General features: G+C 45.7%; 1 protein-coding gene across 5 annotated transcripts in view; it reads right to left on the bottom strand.

The window, feature by feature from the left end:
* Positions 1 to 23,919, bottom strand: part of RAB41 (RAB41, member RAS oncogene family) — a 269,432-nt gene that overhangs the window by 12,596 nt on the left and 232,917 nt on the right. For 3 of the 5 annotated variants that reach the window (XM_069209780.1, XM_069209763.1, XR_011199044.1), the window contains 2 exons: positions 14,002 to 14,095; positions 3,506 to 3,572 (listed from right to left, as the gene is read on the bottom strand). In XM_069209780.1, coding sequence (XP_069065881.1) covers positions 3,506 to 3,572; positions 14,002 to 14,095 — 161 coding nt within the window. Of the gene's footprint in view, positions 1 to 3,505; positions 3,573 to 14,001; positions 14,096 to 23,919 lie in introns of those variants that run through there. The other 2 variants (XM_069209752.1, XM_069209771.1) reach the window with 1 other exon arrangement.

The raw sequence follows: 23,919 nt of genomic DNA on the forward strand, positions 1-23,919 counted from the left end.
AGTCTTAGTGCTGTGGTCGGAACGGAAACCTGATTGGGAGGTGTCCAGTAGGTTGTTTTCTTCCAGGTAGCTGGTGAGCTGCCGACTGATGGCCTTCGAGTATTTTGGCTGGGGAGGGGAGTAGAGAGATGATGTCCAAGCGTCTGCCTTCCTTGTCTGGTGGTATGAGTTTGAGCACCTTTGAGCTGCTTGTGAGATCAAAGGTGTCAGATTTGGGATGACTGGTGAGGTAAGAGGGAGAATCATTTATGGCTCTGTATTTTCTGTCCAAGCAAGTTGGTACTGTAGTCAGATTCTTCATGATCTTTATTCCCTCATTTCATATATAGGTTATAATGGGGATGGCTCTCACAGACTTTCTAGCTTGCTCTTTACAGTCATGAAGAAAGCAGACGGACAGCTTAACAGAAGTTGCTACAGCTTGGTCCATCAGATTATGAAAACACCCGATGTCCTCTGGGGAAGAGACTGAAGGATGAGGAGGTGGAGGAGACGACGTAGGAACAAGGTAATCATCCCATTCGTCCAGTGGATATTGAGGATCAGGGATCTCAACTTCCTTTCTAAATTGACAGTAAGAATTCCCATGTCGACTGTGCAGTTATTGGTGGTTTTGTCACAGATATTGCTGTTGTCAACGGCACTATTGTCGACAGTGTTGATGCGGCTACTGTCAGTGGCGCGGCTGTTGACAGTGTTACTGTCAACAATGTCTTCACTGATAGTATCTTCGTCGAAGTTGGTGTAGTCGAGGTCAAATGTATCGTCGCCGGTGACTAAGTGGAGGAGATCACCTGGGTAGACGAAATGGGAGCGATAATACCTGCTGTAGTCGAGGTTCTTGACAACGATGGCTTAGTGGACGAGACAGTGGAGATGGTCTGTAGTCGAGGTTCTTGACAACGATGGCTTAGTGGACGAGACAGTGGAGATGGTCCCCGTCGATATCAACGTTGACTGTGATGTCATAGTTGACGTTATTCTGAGAGGACTTTTTGTTCTCGACGTCAACCGTTCTGAGGAGAGAGAACGCTTTCGCTCCCTTTTTTATATACGGAGTACATGGTTGGGAGGAGGCCATCTCTGTGGAGATGAGTTTGAGTTTATCCTTTCTCGGAAGGTCCTTATGATGTACCTTCAAGGCCTTTCTACTCTCCTCAGACACCCCATGGTCAGAGGAACTTGACCTTTTATGGGGTCTTGCAGATGTATCGCTGTCCTCCTCAGAAGAGCTGGATTTTTGGGATTTAGACTTCTATAGCCACAGAAGTAGCCTCCCCTCCCTGTCTCTCAAGGTTTTAGAAGAAAAAGTGTGACAAATCTTGCACTCCTTTACCTGATGTTTGGGGTAGAGGCAATAGAGACAGTTTCAGAGTGGGTCATCCACATGTAGCCTTTTCTTCCCAAAGGACTTCCAGGATCTGAAGAGATCTTTCTTAAAGACTCAGACATTGTAGATGAAGGAAAGTTGGACTATATGGAAAGAAACTGATTAGAGCTCAGGAAGACTCCCTTCACACAACGTGTGGTAGAAAATCCGAGGAACTCAGCCTCTGTTGAGTGTTCAAGGGTGCTGTGGCCTGACTGGCTACAGTTCAAGTTTGGTCCTTTTTCAAAAAAGACGTAGATGGGCTCTTAAAGTAATTGTTCATTGCCAATATAGCCTATGATAATGATACATACTGCTTTACTATGGTACCGGACTCCCACTTCGCCCTGTTTGTTGCGATACCACATGGCGGTGGTGTTGTCTGTGAACACCTGAACCAGCCTCCCTTTGATAGATGGAAGGAAGGCTTTCAATGTTAAGCAAATCGTCCTCACTTTCAGAAGATTAATATGGAGCTGAGATTCTAACGGAGACCAAAGAACTCTTATCTCCACCTCTCTCAGATGGCTACCCCAAACCACAAGTGATAAATCAGCCACCACTGTCTGCTCTGAGTGGGGAAGAGGTCTGACGCTGACCTCATCATGATTAGTCAACCACCACAGCAGATCTTTCGTAATGATAGAGCATTGGGGCAGGTGGTGCCTGATCCTGCCAACAACGCAATGGCTGTGTTGGAAAGAGGGTACACTATGGGGGCTTAGAGGCTGTGGCTCCTGGAGGGATTGAGGACTAGACAGCTCGCTGGGCCTGGCTTCAGCGTCCTTCATGGGATCCCTGGCACCATCTTCAAGAGGACCGATCCTGGGTTGCTTGGTTTGCGGTGCAGGAGGACTTGGCCAGGCAATTCGGGATGGACTGTTCCAAATGGAGCAAGGTCAAGGCTGATTTGCATATGGCTGGGTCCAAATTGAGGTGGCATTGTGGGCGAAAAACAATGGTTTGAGATGTCAACCGAGTGATCGCCAGTGGCTGAGATTAATCTAAGCATTCCATCCATCACTTTGCATTTTTTTGTATGTTCTACCGAGCCAGGCACAAAACTGCAACACCCAACACACCCTTTTGTTGGGCAACTGTGGTAGCAATGTTTTACCACAATGTAAGAGGTGCCTTGGCCTTCCCTGAATGGTACAGTCTAGAAGTCACTGGTGATAAACCCAAGGCCATCCCAGAGTTTTTTTTTTATTTCATCCCATCTTATATTTTATGTTAGATTTCTTCCTGCTCCCATTTAGCTTTTTTTCTTAAAACTATGCTTGTTTCTAAAGCACCTGCCCTTTTAGTCCCCCTATAATTATAATTGAGCGGAATAATTTTATATTTTAGGCAAGGAACTCCGCTGCCTTTTTATTTTACTTTGATTAACCACCATAGGGTCGTTTTACATACTGAATGGTAAATGTTGGGTGGTTTAGTAACAAGTAACCTTGACTCCAATCCAAGATTCCATGCTTCTGGAATCACTCACACTCACCAAGCACCATTGGGGTATCCACCAAGTCTCACTCTGTAATGTGGCAGGGAGGAGTAGCATTGCTTCCTTTTAATTCTGAAAATGTTTTTATGCTTGGCTCAATCTACCTGTTCATACCCTCACCCTTCAGTTTTGTTTACCATCTGTGGGCTTTAAATCCTTCACTGAATTTTGTTTTAATCTGCTTCCAATGTGATAAGACAATACAACAGAATGTTTTTATGGAGTATTCTATAGAGTAATACAGGTGAGGTGAATTATAAAAAGGCTACTAGCTATTAACCAGATACGGTTTACACTTGTGGAAAAAAGTTGTAGTATTCCAAATGATTCAATTTGAGAGAAAAATAAAACCTAAAAGGGAATTCGAGAAAAGGAAAAAATATACCCATCTGTTTCAGTACACTCAATCAAGGCTTGAGTAGCCGTCAGAAAAAGTGAATACAGGATGTAAGAGATACTCACACTTTATATCACCCTGATAACATTAAGAGAATGAAAAGTCTACACCCAGGACATTTTTACACTAACATTTTCAGGGTCTTGAATATGAGACAACCAACTGCAGAAATAAAATGAAAAATGTTGTCCAATACTCTAACAGGATGTCTGGTAAAGACTAATGTAATGAAGGATACTGTCTTCTTTGCTTTTCTCTGGAGTGCTGTCCATCCCTGGTAAGGCGGCAGCCACACGGCGGAATAGCTATAATATTAGAAGAAAAACAGTGAAGCACAATTAGCAACAGCAAGTTTATGACTTAAATTTAAACCTTTATTTGCACAGCAGTGGTGTTTATAGAGGGGTTTCTAAAACTGAGCACTTTTAAAACTAAGTAAAATATCTTATTTGTAAGTCCGTTGTTGTAGCAGATAAGTACATCGTAATGCAGAATTTCATAAATCTAGTCCATCATGAGCATGCAGACAGTTTGACAGAGTCAATGTAACACAGGGAACGAGAAGGTGCTGAGGCACGGATAAAATAGTAACTTAGCTTTGGTAATGATTATTATGTGGATACTGTACCTGCAAGTGCCTGCCCTCATGATTCTTCCCAGGTGCCACATGGGACCCAGAAACTTGAACTAGCAGTTTAGTGCCAGCAGGCTGCTCCATCTTAAGTCAGGCTGACATTATTAAGCAATACCAGGTGCCGCCTGGTATGCCAACATCAGTTGCCATCCACTCTCTACCCCCAGATTTTTCAGTGGAGAAGGAACAGATGAAAAAAACAGAACAAAACAGCCCAGAAAATCAGTCAGACCCAAATGACCGAATAACAACCACACCTCAAAGTTGGGAGGTGGCGGGCCGGTAGGAAATATGCAGGTAGACAAAGTGTACACCAGAAAGACTGTTACCAAAAATAAGCAGCTTTCTTCTGGTGGAATCCTTAGATTCCTCCCCCAATGTATCAATACTAAAGCAGTACCCCGTGGCAGCAGGTCTGAGGGACAGTGAAAACAAATTGTGTCACACGCCAGGTCAGATACTCTGCAAACTCCATTGAGAGATGCTTAAAACACAAAGACCAAGCCTGAGGCTAGCTACACTGAAACAATGCAAATTGACCTGCCAGCAAATCAGCTAATCCACCTCCAGACAGAAGAACAACGTAGGATGCAACAGGACAGATGTGGTCAGATGCCATCGCAGCTGAAGGCAGGTAAGGTATGAAACAAGAAAGCGGCACCACAAAGTGCTGCCTCGTGAAAATAAAACGGACACATTGCCACTTCCAAAAAACAGGGTAAATTGCTACAAACACAGGGTCACAAATGTAATGCCAAAATACCCAATGCTGAAGCCAAGCAACAATGCAAAGCCTGGCACTAAGGAAACCACTTGAGGAGCGAAGAAGGAACCAATGGACAAGAACTATTCAAGGCAACCAAAAACATGTCTAAAGGAAGCACCAAAGGCGAGCCTAGTAGTTCATCCAAGGAGTACCCAAGATGAGACACCCCAATAGCCCATACACAGAATCAAATAAGGGCCTCTCGATCACATGACATCCAACCCTGGAGGGAAAAGGGACATAAGCAATAACACCAAAAAGCCCAGTGGAAAGAGTACTAGGGCCCAGCAATAATGGAAGACTACTCCCCACAAGGCAAACCAATTGTAGGGTGTCCAACTAGTACCACAAAGAAAAAGGGAAACCACAGCTTTGGCAAAATGATGGTGTAACTGCGTCCACAAAGCCCACAGACCGGAAGAAATGAAGACACCCCCCGTAAAAAAGGGATCAAGACCCGCGGGCACATAACTGTTCAGTAGAAGATGGAATGCGGTTGGGACAAGAAAGACTCTCCTTGTAGTGATTCACCTCAAATGCAACAGGCGACACGGAGGTACAGGGCTCTAGAAGATCCAACAAAAAGGAAGAACCCCCCATCCACAGTGCTATTTGCCAGTAGAGCCTGAACAAGACTGAACCTGCCCCACACAGCAGTGTCCTCTTTAGGTCCTGCCCCCCAAGCAATCATACCAAACCAATTTTCTTCCAGCAGTTATCATGCAGCAGGGATTACTCCCCCCACAACAGCTGATGGCACCTCCTAAATCAAATGTCTCCAGGGATGAAGCAGCCTTCCACTAAAGAGATGTGTATCACAGAAGGATGAAGTCCAATAGGGCAGCCTGAATCTAACAGGGAAGTCAGAGCGGCACGCATGGGCAAAGTTTTGGAGGGAGACAGAGAAACCCATGGATCTTGTGACACAACCAGACTGGGGAAACTGGCAGCACTACACATCACACAACACCTCCACAAAGGGGCAGTTTACATGATCAGTAAGGAGTGCAACCACCATTCTGCCATATCCAATAGTATGGGAGCACAGGGCCCATACGCAAGTAATATTACAAGAACAGAAGGCAAAGTGCCCTCCACCACACCAAGATCACATTCCTTCCCACTGCATTACCATGCTGCCACTCCTCTGGCAGAAAAGAGGAGGAAGGAGTAGATGAAGTGCTGCTGGGCCCTGGCAACCAAAGAGGGAGATCAAGCTAAGTCATCAATTAGAGTGCCCAATGTCCAGCTGGGCGATACCAGTGTGCAATCTGAGCATTTACACCCTGGTCCAAGAAAGACAAACCCCAGATCATCAAAGGGAGCCTTGTTAGACCTGTCAGCTCTTGACGTGGTTTCCCCTGCTGTGCTGCAATTTGTTTTTACAGGCTTTAGGGCTCTGGGCACTTTCCCACTGCTGACCAGTGCTAAAGCACAAGTGCTCCCTATGTAAATTGTATTGGTGATTGGGTTTTCCATGATTGGCATATCATATTTACTAGTAAGTCCCTAGTAAAGTGCATGTCCCTAGTATAGTGCACCATGTGTGCCCAGGGCCTGTAAATCAAATGCTACTAGTGGGCCTGCAGCACTGTTTGTGCCTCCCACATGAGTAAACATGTCTTGGACAAGCCACTGCAGTGTCTATGTGTGCAGTTTTAAACTGCCATTTCGACTTGACAAGTGCATCCACTTGCCAGGCACAAACCTTACCTTTTACCACATATAAGTCATCCCCAAAGTAGGCCCAAAGCAGCCCCATGGGCAGGGTACAGTGTACTTAAAAGGTAGGACATGTACTGATGTGTTTTAAATGTCCTGATGGTGAAATACTCTAAATTCGGTTTTCACTATTGCAAGGCCTATCTCTTTCACAAAGTAACATGGGGATTTCCTTTAAATATCTTTTAAGTGTAATTTCCCATTGGGAGCAGATTAAGATACGGAATTTGGGGTCTCTGAACTCACAATTTAAAAATGCATCTTTTGATGAGCTTGTTTTTTGAACTGTAGATTTGAAAATGCCACTTTTAGAAAATGGGCATTTTCTTGCTTAACCATTCTGTGCCTCTGCCTGTCTGTGGAACACACGTCTGGGTCAAGATGACAGTTGGGCATTCACTCTAAACAGTCACGCAAAAGGAGCTGAGGTGTGCCCTGCATATCCTGATGGCCCATCCCCAGGGGGATGAGTCTTCCTGACCTAGGGTGATGGGAGGGGCTGACATCTGCACCTGAATAGGGCTGTGCCTATCCTTACACAAAGCAGTCTCCAACCCCCAGGCGTGTGTCTGAGGCCAGAGCAGGAAAGGCAGGGTTTTGTACGCTACAAAGATTACTCTTCGAAGTTTGCCTGCTTCAAAGACAGAAATGGGTATACGTACTGGACACCTCTGACCCCACATAGTTAGAGCACTTCTGGACTGAGGACATTCTGCTAGGAAGAAGAACCGGATGATGCACGAGGGACTGCCACTCTTCCTGTTGCTTTGTCGTGCTAGCCTGCTGCTTGGTGCTTCTGTCCTGGGAGTGAAAGGACTGGACTTTGCATTCTACACCCTGCTTTCCAATATTCACCAAGGGCTTGAACTGAGCTTGCCTCCTGTTATGAAGTCTCAGGGCCTTTAAAGAGTTCACCTGCCAGCACCTGGGCTCTCTTGCTGTGTCCTGATTTGCCAAGTGGTGACAAATCCAGTTCCTGGGCCCTTCGAGATGAGCTCTGTTGCAACTAAGAAGAAACTAAGCACAACTCTAGAGCGACTTCAGAACTGGTGCCGCTCTGACTCTGCGCCGCAGCCTGCACCTGAGCCGAGGTCCCTGCTGAGTGCAACGACCGCAACCTGCAACACAGCAACTCTGAAGTCCCACCACAACACGAGTCCTGAGTTTCGTATCACCGACGTCCGTGACACCCGACTCAGTCGCAGCACCTGTGGCCCCATGGTGTGATCGCGACAAGGCAAAGCCACTTTGCATCTTGACCTTCTGGATTAATTGACCCCGCCTTGCCGTAAGGAATCAATGCCTCTCAACCGACACCGCATCACCTCCTATGCAACCGTAAGGAACCAACGCCTCACCTCCCTTGCCTAGCAGTAAGGAACCAATGCAGCAGTGGCTCCTGCCACCCCTCACTTTCCTGACTCCGTGCAACGTTTTTGTCTCCTCATCATTTTCCAACGTGCTGTACCCAGGATCCGTGCGACTCCATGACTGGTCCCGCTCTCCCTCCCGAGTAGCACTGGACTGTTGGAAGCGACTCCATCATGACGATGAGACAGTCCCAGTTGGAGCTATAGTGTTTCTAAGTGCTATACTAAGATTTAGTTTTTGAAATTTCGTTTCTTCACTTGTGTATGTTGGATTTTTGTCATTTTGGTATTGTTTTACTCAGAAATGTTGGCCATTTTTCTAAACTGGCATGGAGTCATTTTGTAGTATTTTCATTGTGTTACTGTGTGTGTGTGTACATACACTTTACACATTGCCTCCGAGATAAACCTGACTGCTCGTGCACAGCTACCAAGGGGGTAGGCAGGGGTTATCTTAGCTGTGTGGCTCCCTTACCTTGGCTAGAGTGAAGGTCCCTACTTCAACAGGGTGCAAACCACGGGCCACTAGAGACCTCATTTCTAGCAAGCCTGAATGCCTCAAGGAAGAGCAACAAGGGCACACATGAGGAGGAACAAAGCCATACGATTTCCTTCCACAAGTCAGGACAGAGTAATTGGAAGACTGAAGCCACCTTCCACAAAGTAGAATGGAAGGAAAGGATATCCTGTGAAGAGAGATTCGAAGACCAATCTAGGTTAAACTCGGACACCAAACCTCTAGCAGAACGGAAATCCAAATCAAACCGTTTCACAGAGTCAGAGGAAGAAGAACAATGGTGCCAGTATGCTGCACCATGATGGGTAAAGCCTTGAAGCTGGTACTGGATGCTGCCAGACGTATAGAGAAACCCTCTATATTTGTGGTATCACGTATGGAGGGCTAAGCTGGGTCTGGTAGCTCAGTGGACTAATGCGTCCAAACCAGAGATCTGTTTGACCTACCTCATGGACACAGGTTTGAATCCCATCATGTCCACTCAGCCTTTCATCCTTTCGAGGTTGATAAAGTGAGTACCACTGAGTTGGGTGTCAATAAACGTCTGTTATTTCAGCACCACAATACCCTCCAAGATGAATGTGTGCTTTACAAAGACAAGTGTTATGTTAGAGGCGGCTCAAACATCCACATACATCTTGAGTGAAGGGTCCGCTTCACTCAGAAGGGAATCCAGGTATAAGAAATGGGGAGAAAAGGAGGTGAAGTTGTGGATAACACCATCCCCAGCACCAGTGTGGTTGTTGAAGCCAAAAAAATAGAAAAGGCTATTAACAGCAGAACCGGAACAGTTGAGGTCAAACTGCTGGTTACAAGACCAGCGAGGGCAACCAACCTTGAGGTAGGGGCTGGTGATTGAAGAGTTACATAGCACACTGAAGCTCAGAAGCGTACTAAAAATGGACCTGAAGGAAGGTGAAATATTGTCAGCAAAGCCTTCAGACAATGCTACATCTGAAGTCAAAGAACATGGGCAAGCTGGGAGGTTTTGGTTTGGAATATAGCCAAATCATGAAGCTACCTCCTCAGAATCATTCCGGGAGTAATACCGGACACAGGGCCTAATTGGATGACAGCCCCACTGACCTGTACAGTCCCTTATAGACATACAACTGTTCAGTGGAGGAACATGAGAACAAGAAGAGGTCAAGAAGGCAATTCACATAAAGACAAGGAGCTAAGAGATGTGAATAATTCAGAACGTGGATCCATTTGATTTGGTTCTTTGGTTTGGTCACGTATTGTATTTTGGAACAAGTTTATGGACTTTATGGGCAAATGTTTATCTACACAGATATTACTGAGCTGTTTGAGCTACCACTGTCTCTGCTGAGGACGTCGTGACGGCATCCTTTGATCTCCTCTCAGTATTGTATCAATTCCAAGGCAATGAAGTCTAATGCATGGGAAGTAGGAGTAGGAGGGTGCCCAACTTAAGCAGTCCAGGGAAGGAGTGCTTATAGAAAAACACTCTGTTACACCTTGGCTTACCCTGGTTAGACTCGTCTTTGGCATCTTCTGATAGCTTACTTCCCAAGCTTAGCTCACATTGCTGCAAGGCCCTTCTGCTTTGCTCAACTGACTGTGCCGAACAGAACCCTTCTTTGGGGTACCCCATAGCTAGTCAAGGAATGCACTGTACAGGGGTGTGACTGGGAAGTTCTGGAGGACGGCAGTGTATCTGAAGTGCCTGTTTGGTTTGGCGGCACAGGCAGCTGACTGGAGACATAACCCAAAAGATGGCGATCCTCTCCCAACTAATGACTACTGACCTGTTGTAAAACATTTCAAACCAAATCATGACAGCTAAGAAACTCCGCTTTGGGAGGTTTGTCTATATAAGAGCTTGCAAGAAAACAAAATCAAATCCCTTGAGAAAGAAATCCTTCCATGTGAATGCACTGAAGAGCTTTAACCCTATTTCAACTTTTTAATAAATTGGATGTTGGAGATAGAGGAGTCATTTCTACGGTCTTACCCCCAGAAACTTCGGTCTCACAAAAAGCTATTGAGCACCATGCTAGAGAAGACAGGTGTGCAGGTAAGTATGCCGAGACTCACGAGATCAAGGATAAAGCACCTTTTAACTAAGACTTTACCCACTCGGATATAGATATTGACATTAAGTTACCACATCAAGTGTCAACTGGCCTCTGCCCTTCTGGGGTAGTCACTCCCATGGGTAACACCCTGAAACACAGGATGCAGCTTTTTCAGCAGTACACTGAGTGTGAAACATTTTAATTTCCAAACCTTCTGCTACTCCAGAGCTTGAGTTACATCTAAAGTCATCATTTAGTATTCTGAGTTATCGTCATTATTCAGAATCGTAGCAATGTCTGGAGAGAATCCTGTCCTCTATTTTGTCTCTCTTGGAGAAATCAGTTAATAGTTCGGACCATATCCTGGACTCTCTTTTCACTATACTTAAAATCATGACTCAGAAAAAGGGGAAAATGTCCGACAGGTCTGCATTGTCTCAATTATCTTGTGGTGTGGTATTATTAGTAGTGGTGTGGTTGACACATTCGGCAGTTCACCAAGTGGATTCAACAGGGAGATAGATCCATGTTTAAACTTGGATACAGGGATTGTGGTACACTAACAGGTCACCAGCACTGCTGGAAAACTATAGACGATGCAGCCAATTCGAAGGAGAGGAAGTAGAATTTCTATGGGAAACGTATTTGATTCTTCGCCAACTGATTCATTAACCACGGCTGCTTCTTCTCCAGGCAAAGTTCAAATGAATAATCCCTTCGCAATTTCCTGAACAATGTTTTGTCCACTTCTCCAAAGGCGGGGGACTGAGAAAGATCCGAATGACAAAGGGAGTCATAAAAAAAAATATTATAGAAAGAAAAACGTAGAATAAGCAGAAAACAAAACAAAAAATAACGTGTTTTGCATAATGGAAGCTCCAGCTGTGGAAGAGGAGAAAAGGGAGATTGTTTCATTCTCATAGGAGGCAGGGGATGTCAGCACAGAGCTCAGAGTTGGTGATCTTTCGCCTCCACAGGTTAGTAAGATTACAGATTGTTCGAATGGGGATTCTCCAACAGCCAACTGCTCAACCCCTTATTATGAATGATAAGATCTTCTCTTCTCAATTGGGGGGGAAACAAAACATACAAAGGAGAAACGTAACATACGAAGGGGAAAAAGTGTGGACTAATTCTTATTGTAATGTTCTGAATGTACTATTAAGTTTGGAATTTATTGCAATCTTTGACCAAGACGTTTCTCTGAACAGATAATTTTTGTGGTATTGCTTTGCTTGTATTGATAAATTGAGGACGGCTTTAAGTAGTGAAATTCATCTTCTGCAAACTGAGAACTCGGGGGATTATAATAAAACTGGAGTAATGGTCAATTCAAAAAGTTGTATCAAATCTCATTTTACAGAATTGTGACCTCTTACATTGTTGTGGTATTTATGTAATCCCCATACAGCAAGGGCAGGACAGAGGAGTTTCGTTTTCCTGAAGGTTTGGGAGAGGCAGTTTGCGCCCCAAACTCAATGGTATACCCCACTGTTCAATAAGACTATAACAAACATGTTTGTATCATTGGTTAATGGGAGTTTCCGTACCAGGAAAGGAGAGGCAGCTGAATGTACTAGACACAGATGGATGAGGTCAAGGAGTAGAGGTGGGTAGCAGGTGCTCTGAACTCTATAGGCGTGCCTTGGGGCTGAAGAGTAAGAGATGTAGCTAATGGCTTAAAAGCGGTATCCTGGAATGCGGCTGGTCTTTTCAGTAATTAATAAACTTGTATTCTTCAATAGTTTGGCAAACAATATAATCTCCAGCCAGGAGACCTGGCTTATGAATGAATTTGTTTTAGAAGGGTATTTTGACGTAAACTGTGCTGCAACTCCATCTAGGAAGGCCATGCCAAATGGGAAGTAGCTATCCTTCTGAGTAATAACTATTGTTGGTCATGCAGTTACTTTTCACATGATTCAAATTTAATTCAAGCCATACAGATCTCTATTGAAGGGTGATCAATACAAATGAAAGTCACTGCTGCTGGTGAATGCATCTATCCCACCCTATGTATGGGCATTTGATCACCGAAATATTTACCTTCATTCAGAGATTATGGAGCGAGAGGAATGCAAATATGGAATCTTGGTAGGCGAGCTCCATGCCTTAAGAGTATTTGCAAATGTGGATAAAGAAGAAGAGCTAAAACTTCCCACCTCTCTTCTAGATACCAGAGGCCTCCTTATTTTGGAAGCATTAAGCTAATAAGGAATTCATAATAGTCAATAGTAAAACTAAGAATGATACCCCCTACAAATTCTACTCAGAAATCTATCGCTGGATGCTCAATTATCAACTGACTGTCCTTTTCACTACTTTTGTTTTGCTCTTCGAAATTAATGTCACTGATAATTAACTTAGTGACCAAAAAGTGTTTTTCTTTGATTGATTTTATTCTGAATGGACTAAGGTTCTGGAAGTTCAAAGATAGTTGGGTGAGGTTTGAAAAATCTAATAGTAGAACCAATTGGAACCCTGAGTGGACTGTTAAACTGAAAGCTGAGTACCTTACTGCTCATCAGATCTATCATCCGTTCAAAGATAGGTTAGGGGGAGGTGGAAATAAATGTCATGAAATAAAAATTGTTGTCACTCAGACAAGTCAAACAAATTCTAAATTAACTGTTTATCAGATCTACCATCTATTCAAAGGCAGGTAAGGGAGAGGTAAAAACAAATGGCATGAAATAAACGTTGTCACTCAGACAAGTCAAACTACCATCTAAACTAACACAAGGATTACTAAAATTAAGATTGAACGTCTATGCACATTTTCAAGCTTTCACCATTCCATAGCCATGCTTGGGTCTCTGGGGACCAGGACAAGACAGCGGAACAAAGGAGAAGCTAGCACATCCTTTACATACCACATGACAGTGGTTAATCAATTTGAATAACCGCTGCTGTGACGTCACTGTAGTGCATAACTAGCGATTGATTCAGTTATTCACAATAAAGGCTTCATTTGGAAACGGAGTGATATAGAGCAATAGGAAAGATAGGTGTTCCAAATCGGAATACCCTTCAGCAGTGTTGCTATACCATCATGTTAAATAGATGCACAAGTGGTCTAAATCCACCTGTCTAGTCCAGCACTACAACAAAACTTACGAGGATGCACCTGTGAGAAGCATTACGATGCATACACTTCTGCAAAGCTACATTACCATGGCACTAACTAAAAAAGGGAGAAAAAACAATTCCAGTATCACATTATAAGGAGAAAGCCAAACTAAAAAAACTGCAAACATCAGTTTCCTTAGCCTCAAGGAGACATTCCAAACTATGGCAAAGAAGAGCTTCCACCAATATGAATTCTTCACCAAGCCTATTCTAGTTTTCTTAACACAACCAAAGATTAACGAGGGGGACACAGCTATAAGGTACACTTGCTTGAATTTACTTCAAAAGTAATTCTACTGTAGATTTTAAATTCCAGGGAACATTAAATTGATGCCAGCTTTGGAAAAGAAGGGCGAGAGGTTATTATAAAGACTAAAAGCTCGGTAGTGATAGCACAGAGAAAGTTCAAGCTATGAAAACAGTGACATCCATGAGAGAAACCTTTGTAAAGAGGACAATAGCAGAATGATAAAAAACAAACATACATATATATAAATAAATCTACACGAATATAATGACAGACAAGAAGCTGTAAGATATGATATAGGGTCTACCTGTTTGACATTGTATCCCGTCTTTGCACTGGTCTCAATAAACATCACACTCAGCTCTTTGGCTCTCTGCTCACCTTCTTCAGTGGTGATTTGCCTGGGCAGACAATGCACGTTCCATGGGGGGCAAACAGGCGCACAAAACACCACAATAGAGGGAAAGACAGAGATAGAAAAGGCAGGAGTTAGATTTCCACAACAACCAACAACAAGGTAGTTTAGGGTGAGGGAAGGTGAGAACGCCTCAGACTGAAAATGGTTGATGCCTGAGGTCACAAGCCTGAAGGCCTGAGAGAGAGTCAAACCTAACAACACATTAGTCGAGTTACACAGGACTCATTCACACTATAAAGACCACTCTGTTAACTGTGATATTAAAACCTGAATGAACAGTGATTCAAAACAGCTTGAGAGAGTAGGTTTAATGCATTCAGCAGGTACGCATTTACGGGTTACGCCTTCCTTCCAACCAGAATGCGTTAAAATGTCTCCCCTTCATGCCATTTTAATGATTATTTTACTCAACTGCTGTAGTCCTATTTTTATTCTTGCACATGGTGTTGGATGGATAGAAATTACATTACAGTGATAGATCGTTTTAGAAATGTTTGGCACAATTAAAAGCAATAAGATACCAGTTGTATGATGGAGTCTCTTGTGTCGTCGTCCTTGTATGTGCCTAGTGACTGCAGGGAAGACATGTAAGAGAAACATGCAAGAGGTGGCCAATGGCATGTTAATATCTAGAAGCCCTAACAACCATTTTTCCCTTCTTCAGAGAAGGGAAGTTGTGACCAGCAGAGTGGTGTCCATGCCACAGGCAAAACTATTCTCCAAATATTGTGGACAAAGTACATTTCCAATGCAGAATATGGGCAATAAGAAGCCCAGCACATGCGGCCTTTCCTTTAAAAATCAACACTGACCACTGAGATCCTGGACATGTTCTGTGACCTGGAGGGGCACATCACATTCCTCATTGGTGGCAGTGGACTACTGTCAATAACCTGGGTATAGGGAATACCAGGGAATAAGGAATACCGGGGTGGCGGCACAACTTGTTTTAGAGAAGGTCAGTATTGAGATCAGATTTTTTTAAAATCTGTGTCACAGGGAGTGGGGCCCACTGGCTCAATTGGGTACCTGTAATATTTTGGATGCCCATAACTTTGCGCTACAAAAACAGAGCAGCAGGTGACCGGGTGCTGCTGGTCACCTGGGTGATAAACTGGTATGCATGTACAATGGTTCCCTCGTATTAGCAATGCAAGAACTACTTTGCATGTACAACAACATCTAAGCAGGGATAAAGAGTGGTATTCTGCTCATGAGCACATCCAGAAAATTACACGGAGATGATATACTGCAATTATTACATTTTGTTTTATTGAATAACAGTGGAAGAAAATGTTTGAGTGGGTGCTCCATGTGACGGCGCAGTGCTACAGTGACATGACTTTAAAGGTGCACTGCTGAAAAGGGACAAAGATACCTCTTGGTTGTGAGTAGATTGATACACCAACTATAATATTCAGTCTGGGTATGAATTATAGTACGTTAAGTGTCCAACCAACAAGTTTTGATAGCATGTTGACGTTTCAACCGTTATAGATGAATTGGAGCATAGGTCTTTATCGGGACAAATAAATGCTAGCATCCTCAAAGTAGATAACCAATGAGTGACAGCAACTGTATGGCGAATAGCCATATGCATCAGTCACTGGTACATTAGAATCCTCCAGTTTTGTAAGAGACAAGCGGGCCTCAACTTGAATAGATTAAATTCTTCCACAGTTTATTGGAAAAAATGAAATATAATAATTGATTGCAGTATATCACAACCTTCAAATATTCTGGATGGACTAAGGAGAGGAATACGTAATTAACTCTTTCCCCCTCATTAGTTTTTCATACAAAGTAGTTCTTGCATTGGTAATATGAGGGAACTATTGTGTATGTATACCATAACCTTGTGCATGCCATGTATGTTGAGTGTATACGTGTGTGTAGTGCATGTAACATTTCTGGCAAGATGCTCCCGTATGGATTTGTGGACCCTCCTTGGATTTGAAATATAACAAAAAATAATAAATGAAAAAAACAAGAAAAGAACGATCTTGCCGTAGAGCAAATCCTGCAGCCAAACCCTTGTTTCTCTGACTGTAGAGCAGGGTCTGGCCACCCCCCCACCCCCGTCCATGGTCAAAGACCACATGCAGCTGGGGTTGTATGCCTGTGGCGGGGGACCAAGCCAAGTGCCAACTCCATGGTGCAAGGCCAAAAGCCTACACAATGGGGACTAGCAGTCTGCAGAGACCACACAGCCAACGCCTGCTGTGTACGGCTGAAAGACATATGCAGCAGGGGTTGCATGCTTGTGGTAGGATAGGAGCAGGGGGAAGGGTCAGGGAAGGTCTGAGCAGTGAGAGCTGGCTGCATTTAGGGGTTTGAGCAGAGGGACCTGATCAGAGGCCAGGCCGTGTGGGCAACCACCGCTGTGCACAATCAAAGGCTGTGAACGAGAGGGATTGCATAGTGTAGGGGGGATGATGTAGGGGAGTCAGGCTCTGTGACCACCTCTGCTGCGCATGATCAAATGCCTACACAGTGGGATTTGGTGCCTGCTGAGGGATGGCTGACTGAAGTGTTGGCAGCAGACCAACACCAGCTCTGCATGGCGAAAGCATGTGCACAGCAGCTGTTGCACATGTGTGGCTGAAAGGGTATGGGGCAGGCCCTTTGCCCAACTCTACTGTGAATGTTCGAAGGTATGCATAGTGAGGACAGGCTGTCTGGGGAGGATTGGTCGCACGGCCAGACCATGCAGGGAACTCTTGGACTGCCACTGAAAAAAGGTTAAAGTGAAGTTAAAGTTGTCTTTTTTGTAACACCTTAACATGAGAAATTCACCTTGGATATTCACCTAAAAACAGCAATGTAAACCATAACTTGCACAGTAAATGCACAATACTTATACTAATAACTATTTATATTACTATGTAACACCTAAAAATTAAACTTAATTACAAAATTAAACAACACAGTTACACAAATTAATACTACTATAGTCACAAGCATCTCTGTCACAGTGGTTACAGTAATTTGCAATTGCACCTGTTTCATTAAGAATGATCTGCAAGTTATGGTTTGTACGTTTCCCTGCCCTGAGTGCTAAACTACACGTGTATTCTTATTTAATTTGGTCCGGGGTGAGGGGGGGGAGGACACAAATCTAAGCATGTGAGCTGAGTTCTGAGCCCGTTTCTGACCATTTGAGATTCTGGATCTGCCCTGTGACTTGGAAGGATGCGTCAAGTGTGCCCACAATATGGTCAGTAGACTACTGTCCCTACTCTGGGTATAGAACATAATGTGGTGCCGCAGTTTTTAGAGAAGGTCAGAAGTGTGAGCAGACCTTTTTTTTTTTATCAATGACACAGGGAGTGGGTCCTACTGGTTCACTAGTTTTGCTATTATATGTATTTCCATAAGCTCGTGCACTCGCATCCCATGTACATATTAAGTGAGAGAGAAATGGAGGCCTGCCGTATTCATTTTTGAAGAGCCTGGCATAGCACAGCACAAGATGGAAGGTGAGGATTACTCTACCAGATTGTAGAAGCATGTTGCCTACATTTCTGTAGGTAATAAAGGGAGAACCAGATACTGAAACAAGCAGGATAGAGGCATGGCTACCTTTAGTTAGCGAGGAGCTGCTGATTAGTCTTTCTGAGCACTGCCATTTGGTGTGGTACTGGAAAGGAGTGGGACTGCAGACTTTCTAGTGTAAAGATAGATTTTTAGGTGCGGCCTGCCCTTTGTCTGCCTTAGATTACTCCTTCAGTTGAGCTGATGACAGCCAGATGCAGAAACCTCACACCTCACTGTGCCTCTGTTGTGGGAGATCCAGGTTGAGGGCAACCCCATCGCTACCTGCTGTGAGAAGCATCACTCTACACAAAGGCTGTGTGGAGAGTAATGTGAGTAGGACACATGAAAGAAGAACCACCCCACAGCGGTTCAGCAGTTTGAGAAAGTGGATCCAGACCCCCTGTCTTGAAGCTGTGTATACCCAAACCATCCCAATTTTTTACCTGGTTTAAAGTCCTTTATAACCAGGGCAAAGGAGTGCTCCACAAAATACTCAAAGTCCAGGTGTGAAAACCAGGCAGTGTTTGTCTGAGCAAGTCTCTCAACAGGTGACGGGACATCATCATCATCGTACAGTCAACCTCTGTGACCATCGTAGGTCTGGTCCATGGTGATCAATCGTCTAGGCGGGGCTGTATCACTGCAGAGGGCAAAGCCAAGCAAGATGGAGGCTTTGATGTGCGTTTGTAGAGCTCCGGCCAGCCACTGGAAAAATGCTGCAACGTATTGCCCATAACTCCTGCTCCTGACTTGGTAGGAGCTGCAGTACACTTGGGGACCTGCCCTGCCCGATTGTGACTGGTTGTGGGAGTCTCCCCAACCCTCAGTCAGACTATGCAAACCTTGCGGCCAATTCCCGTAGGGCTGCGGGTGTGGTCCATGAACCGGGAGACCTGACCCGGATATGGTGTTGCTTGCGGGAGGGTTGGGCTGCAGTGAGTGGTGGCAGTCCTGACCCTGCTCGATGGGCCCCTAATCGAAGAAGTACTGGCAGTGAGCCCCTGAAGTTTGGGACTGCTGTGGGCCCCCTGTGCGGCCTGCCTGGGCCTTCGAGGGTGAAGATGGACGACAGGGCCACGTTGCAGGGGTGCCTCAGATGGCCCTTCATGTGGATCGATCCTCCCCTAAAAACTCACCATTCTAGTACACATCCCCAGCAGTCACTGATGGTGAAAGCGTCACCCTGGGATCGGTGGTGCACACCAACGTTGGACTGCAGACACGCCCCAAAACTGGCCCAATTAACTCACACTGGAAAACACAATTCTGAGGGACAGGCAGTGAGGGGAGGCCCGCAGTATGTTCAGCCTCATTTGCAACATGGATGCAACTTGGATTGCGGAGCATTGAGGCTGCCTAGGCCCTGTACGCTGTGATCTGGGTCGGAAACTATTGCCTGCTGGGCCCTGCGGCTTGCGGTGGCAACAGGCCCCGGTGTTTTTACCTAAGACAATGCCTGTGGCAGTGAAATCAGGTGGCAGCACATTGATACACCTACTGGAACAGTGGAAAAGCCGGAGCAGCACCTGGTGAGTGACTGCAAATGTTGATGGAGTAAAGGCTTCCTTCCCTTTACTCGCCTCGCAGATCTTTGCTGGCCCTCACCTGGACAATCTGTGGGCAGTGAGCCGGTGTGGGGCTGGGGACCTTGGAACGAATCCCTGATTTATTTGGAGGGCTCGATGAGCGGGCTGTGTGCCACTGGACTTCCTTTATCTGGGTCACACTGCTGAGGCGTGCCTGGGACCGCACGGAGACGTTGTGGACGGGGGGCCTCCTATCCCCCAGATGGACAGTGCGCTAGTTGTGCCTATCTTTTGGTGACTGGCCACTGGGGGATGGTGGTGCGAGTGGCGATAATACTGCGTTAGAGGGGATGTTCAGTTGCGCAGTTGGCTTATGCGGAGTCCTGTGAGTTAGATTACGCCTGGCAAAAGCGAGGGGCCTCTTCGCGGATTCACTCCTCTTGCCACACCCGAGTACTGCTACCTGCACGTATTGCACTGCGTGAACTGCCCTGTGAACAAGGAAACCGAGTTCATAAGAGGCTACATCATGGCTAAACACAGGCCAGGGAAGCAAGTGCAGTCCAACAAGATGGATACCTATACTCACCGTGTCACCCCAGGGGCGACAGCAGGGCCCGCTGATGCATCAGACCAGGGGCCCGATAAGGCTCCCACACCGGTGGATATTATGGCAACTATCACTGGCTCTAGGGAGGCAATGGTTGTCAGGAATGAGGTGGGCCTACTCTGTGCTGATCTCCGGAATATGTCTGAACGACTCACAGTAACTGAGGGGCAGGTGGCCGAGCTTCAACAGGAAGTTAAGGTGTTAAAGAAAACGGTTACTGATTTGCGTGCAATCACTTCACGACTTGAGGACTGTGTGGAGGACATGAAGGGGAGGTCACCAAAATACAATCTATGCTTCATCGGATTCCCAGAAGGGTCGGGGGGGGGGGGGGGGGCAGTCTGCAGAATTGTTTCTGGAGGAGTGGAGTCCTACTATTCTGAAACCTCAGGAACTCTCTTAATTTTTTCACTGTTAAAAGAGCCCACTGGGTCCAGAACCCCGACCAGGGGTGCCCCCACATGCCTTTATTGCCCATTTAACTATAGAGATCGGGACTCCATTTTGCAGCATATCCGTGTGCATGACACACTGAAATTTGAGGGGTGGAACATCATGATTACCCCGGATTACACACTGAAAGTGCAAGACCTCCGCAAAACTTTCATGTTTCCAAACAAATGCCTGCAAGACCTCAATCTGAAATACGGACTGCTGTATCCGTTGTGACTCAGTACAATATAATGGTAAAGCCTACTTTGACACCCCTGAGGAGACCAATTAGTGTCTGGACATGTTGCGTGGGATTCAAGGGAAGACCCTCCCAAAGACTTACGAGTGACCCCTCTACTGCCCCCCAGCGCAGTACCAGGGCATGGAGGAAAACGGCGAAGACCAGGTCCTTCACTGGAGATCAGCAAACTGGGCAGCTAGTGGTTCTCCCCGATGGTTCCCTTGCAAAGTCCGGATGTATACCAGACACTGGAGACTCTTTCCTCCAACACAGAGGTGGCAGTGGGGACCCTAGTGACAGCACAGGTGCGGGGCCTAAAGCCTTGATAGGGTGTAGTAGAGGTGTGCCTGAGCTACAGATTAATAACTGAATGAGTGAACAGCCACTGTGGGAGCAGTGTGGGCAATGGGATTGGTGCCTCTTTGTCTCCCCCTCTCCCTCCCACCTTTCCTGTTGCACCACTAGACTGGTGGTGGGAGGACAGTACTGTATAACCTGAGAAATGTATCCTTTGTGTTGAACTGTCTGGTGTTGCAAGGCTAACAGTCATTTTAAACTGGGGACCGGGAGGTGCTGAGAGTTATGTGGGAATTTGCCTATTATTTTGATGGACAGGGTGTTTCATTCTTTCTGATAACTTGGGTTACTTTTCTTCAAGATTAGCTTCATATGTTTATTGTTGCCGGCGGCCTCCCGGAGGTTGTGGGAGAGTTTAGAGGGCCATTGTTGTGTGGGTTCAGCTTGAGAGGGTGTCTTGCTCTCGCTGGGCCGGCGCGAGGTGGAGTCCTCAGCAGAAGGCACTATGGTTGTTGAGGCAGTTGCCTCACTAGGGAGGGTGGGGCAATGGGTTCTGAGCTTAAGCCTGGACTTTCAGGGCGTTGGTTGTTCGAACACACTGCCCAGGGATAGGGGGATGCAGGACTTGGGACTGCAAGATATCTGGAGGGACCGTAATCCACCGAAACAATGCTATTCCTGTTACACCCCAGCGTCTCGTTCGTACAGCAGGCTGGAATATTGTTCAGTCACTAGCCCATTAGCCCTAGACATGGTAAATGTTGCTTAATAGGTATGGTACTTATCATATCACTTACCCCTGTTGTTCTCTTGTATGACTAATAGGAAAATACCAGGGATTCCTTTGTGGAGAATGAGGGCTGAGGCCTCAACTGTTCTAGTTTTTGTGCAGACTATTGATGAAACTGTAGATCGTTACTTTGAGGAAAACTGGGAGAACGCTACTAGTCGGGCAACTAAATAGGATGCTATGAAGGCGGTCCTGAGAAGGGGACGTATAAAGTTAACTTGTGGCGTGAAGATGCAATTAATGCGAATTTTGGATGTCCACGAGGGAAACCTGAAGAAATTAGAGGAGACGAAGGTCGGTTCACCACACAAGGTAGGTGAATCGAAGGACACTAAGAAAGAGCTGTTGGTTACGTGGGATAGGCTTGACAAATTTATGTGCACCACACACAGGTAACACCTTTATGTAGAGGGTGACAGGGCCAGTAGGATGTTGGCTTGGTTAACCAGTAATGAAACCTGAGAACAGCATACAGCGGGGGATAAGGATGCGATGGGTCCGATGGTGACATTGCAGCATAGTATTGCGGAGGTCTTTGCTGCCCACTTACAAAAGGTCTACACACAATTGCGCCATCCCAGTTCGCATAAGGTAGGGGCCTACTTGACATGCTTGCAGATGGGTAGCTTACCGATAGAACACAAGAATGCCTTGGATGCGCCAATCACCAAGGAGGAGATTGTGGCTACGATCCGCACTTTTCATACATCTAAAGCCCCTGTGGGAGACGGCCTAGGGGTTGAGTTTTATCAGAAAAAGGCTAACTGCCTTGCAGAATGCCTCCTGGTGGTGTATCAGGAAGCTTTGCAGAGAGGAACATGGCCAGACTTGATGAAAGAAGCAATCAGTGTTAGTGCCCAAGCAAGGTAAAGATCCTAACAGGGTTTCTTCCTACTGCCCATTATCTATAATCAATATGGACGCAAAGATACTCCAAAAAATCTTGGCAACTAGGCTTTTAGCCGATGTATGGGCTTTAGTCCACGAGGATCAATACAGCTTTATTTCTTGCAGGAACACACTGTGTTATCTGTGTAGGTTGGTCCTGGTGCTGCATGCACTGGAAGTGTTGGAGGACCCCTGTGCATTGGCACTGCTTAATACAGAGCAAGCTTTTGACCCCCTTGGGTGGGAATACTTATGGCATGTTTTACGCACACTGGGAATGAGCAAAGGGTTTATCAAATGGGTTCAGCTGCTTTATCATGAGCCAGTAGTGTGGGTGAGTAGACCGGTTTCTGCCAGTTTAACCTCCAGTGTGGGACCAGACAGGGGTTCCCACTATCCCCATTATTGTTTGCGCTGGCGTTGGAACCCCTGGCCTGCCGGCTGCATTCTGTGATGCGAGGATGGGGCGTGACAGTTGGTGGCACTCCACATGTGATCTCATAAGCGGATGACGCGTTGATATACTTGCGCCAGCCGGAGTACTCTGCACCCATATTATTAGCACTATTTGGGGAAATATTGTAGCGCATTGTTAATGGGGCAAAATCCAAGTTATTCCCATTGGGAATCCTGGGTGAGACCATATCCAGTTCGCTCACAGAACTGCCCATCCAGTGGGAGACTATGGGTACTTGATACCTTAGTATTAGATTAGACAGGTATCTGTCTAACTTTCCGTCCATGAATATGGGACAGGTTTTGGATGGCCTAGTTTCCTCTGTCAAATTTTGCAACACACTACCTTTATCCTTAATGGACAAAATGGCGCATGTCAGAATGGTGGCCCTACTGCAATGTCTTTACGTCTTCCATAGTGCTCTCTTCAATATCCCTAAACAGTATTTCCAGGAACTTGATAAGCTCACTGTAACTGGTATGGGCTTCTGGTAGGCAGCGTGTAAGCCTAGCTGCATTAAGACGACCCTCGAACTGTGGAAGTTTAGCAGTGCCGGACTTAGAATTACATTATCTTGCGGCCTAGTTGCAACATGCAGTGCACTGGTTTGATGACAAAGACCACTGGGAGAAGCATCTCCTTCGCGGTTTGTATGGTGCTAGCCCCCCTTCTGGAACTTCTGATGTTAAGGGAGAGGGTACAGACTGCTATACCTAATGTGATTAATCAGGAAAGTCAGGCATGGGAATGGGCGGTTAGAAGAGTCCTTAGGTGAGCGCTCTATGCCCTGCCCTACCTGTATGGTGCCTAAAACCAATCCTCCAAATAACACGATTAATTGCAATGGATAAACGATGGTGGGGGTGGTCACACACTCTGGGATCTGTACCCGAACAACAAGTTTATCACTGTGCAATAGGCTGTAGAGACATTTCAACTGAGTACAGGGCAGTTCTGACAGTTTGCGAAAATGGCTGCTACAGCTTGAGGTATATGGCCGTCTTTACCGAAGGCCCCATTAGAGTCTAG

Source organism: Pleurodeles waltl, chromosome 2_1 (genome assembly GCF_031143425.1).
Source record: "Pleurodeles waltl isolate 20211129_DDA chromosome 2_1, aPleWal1.hap1.20221129, whole genome shotgun sequence".
In the NCBI taxonomy this organism is placed as follows: Eukaryota; Metazoa; Chordata; class Amphibia; order Caudata; family Salamandridae; genus Pleurodeles; species Pleurodeles waltl.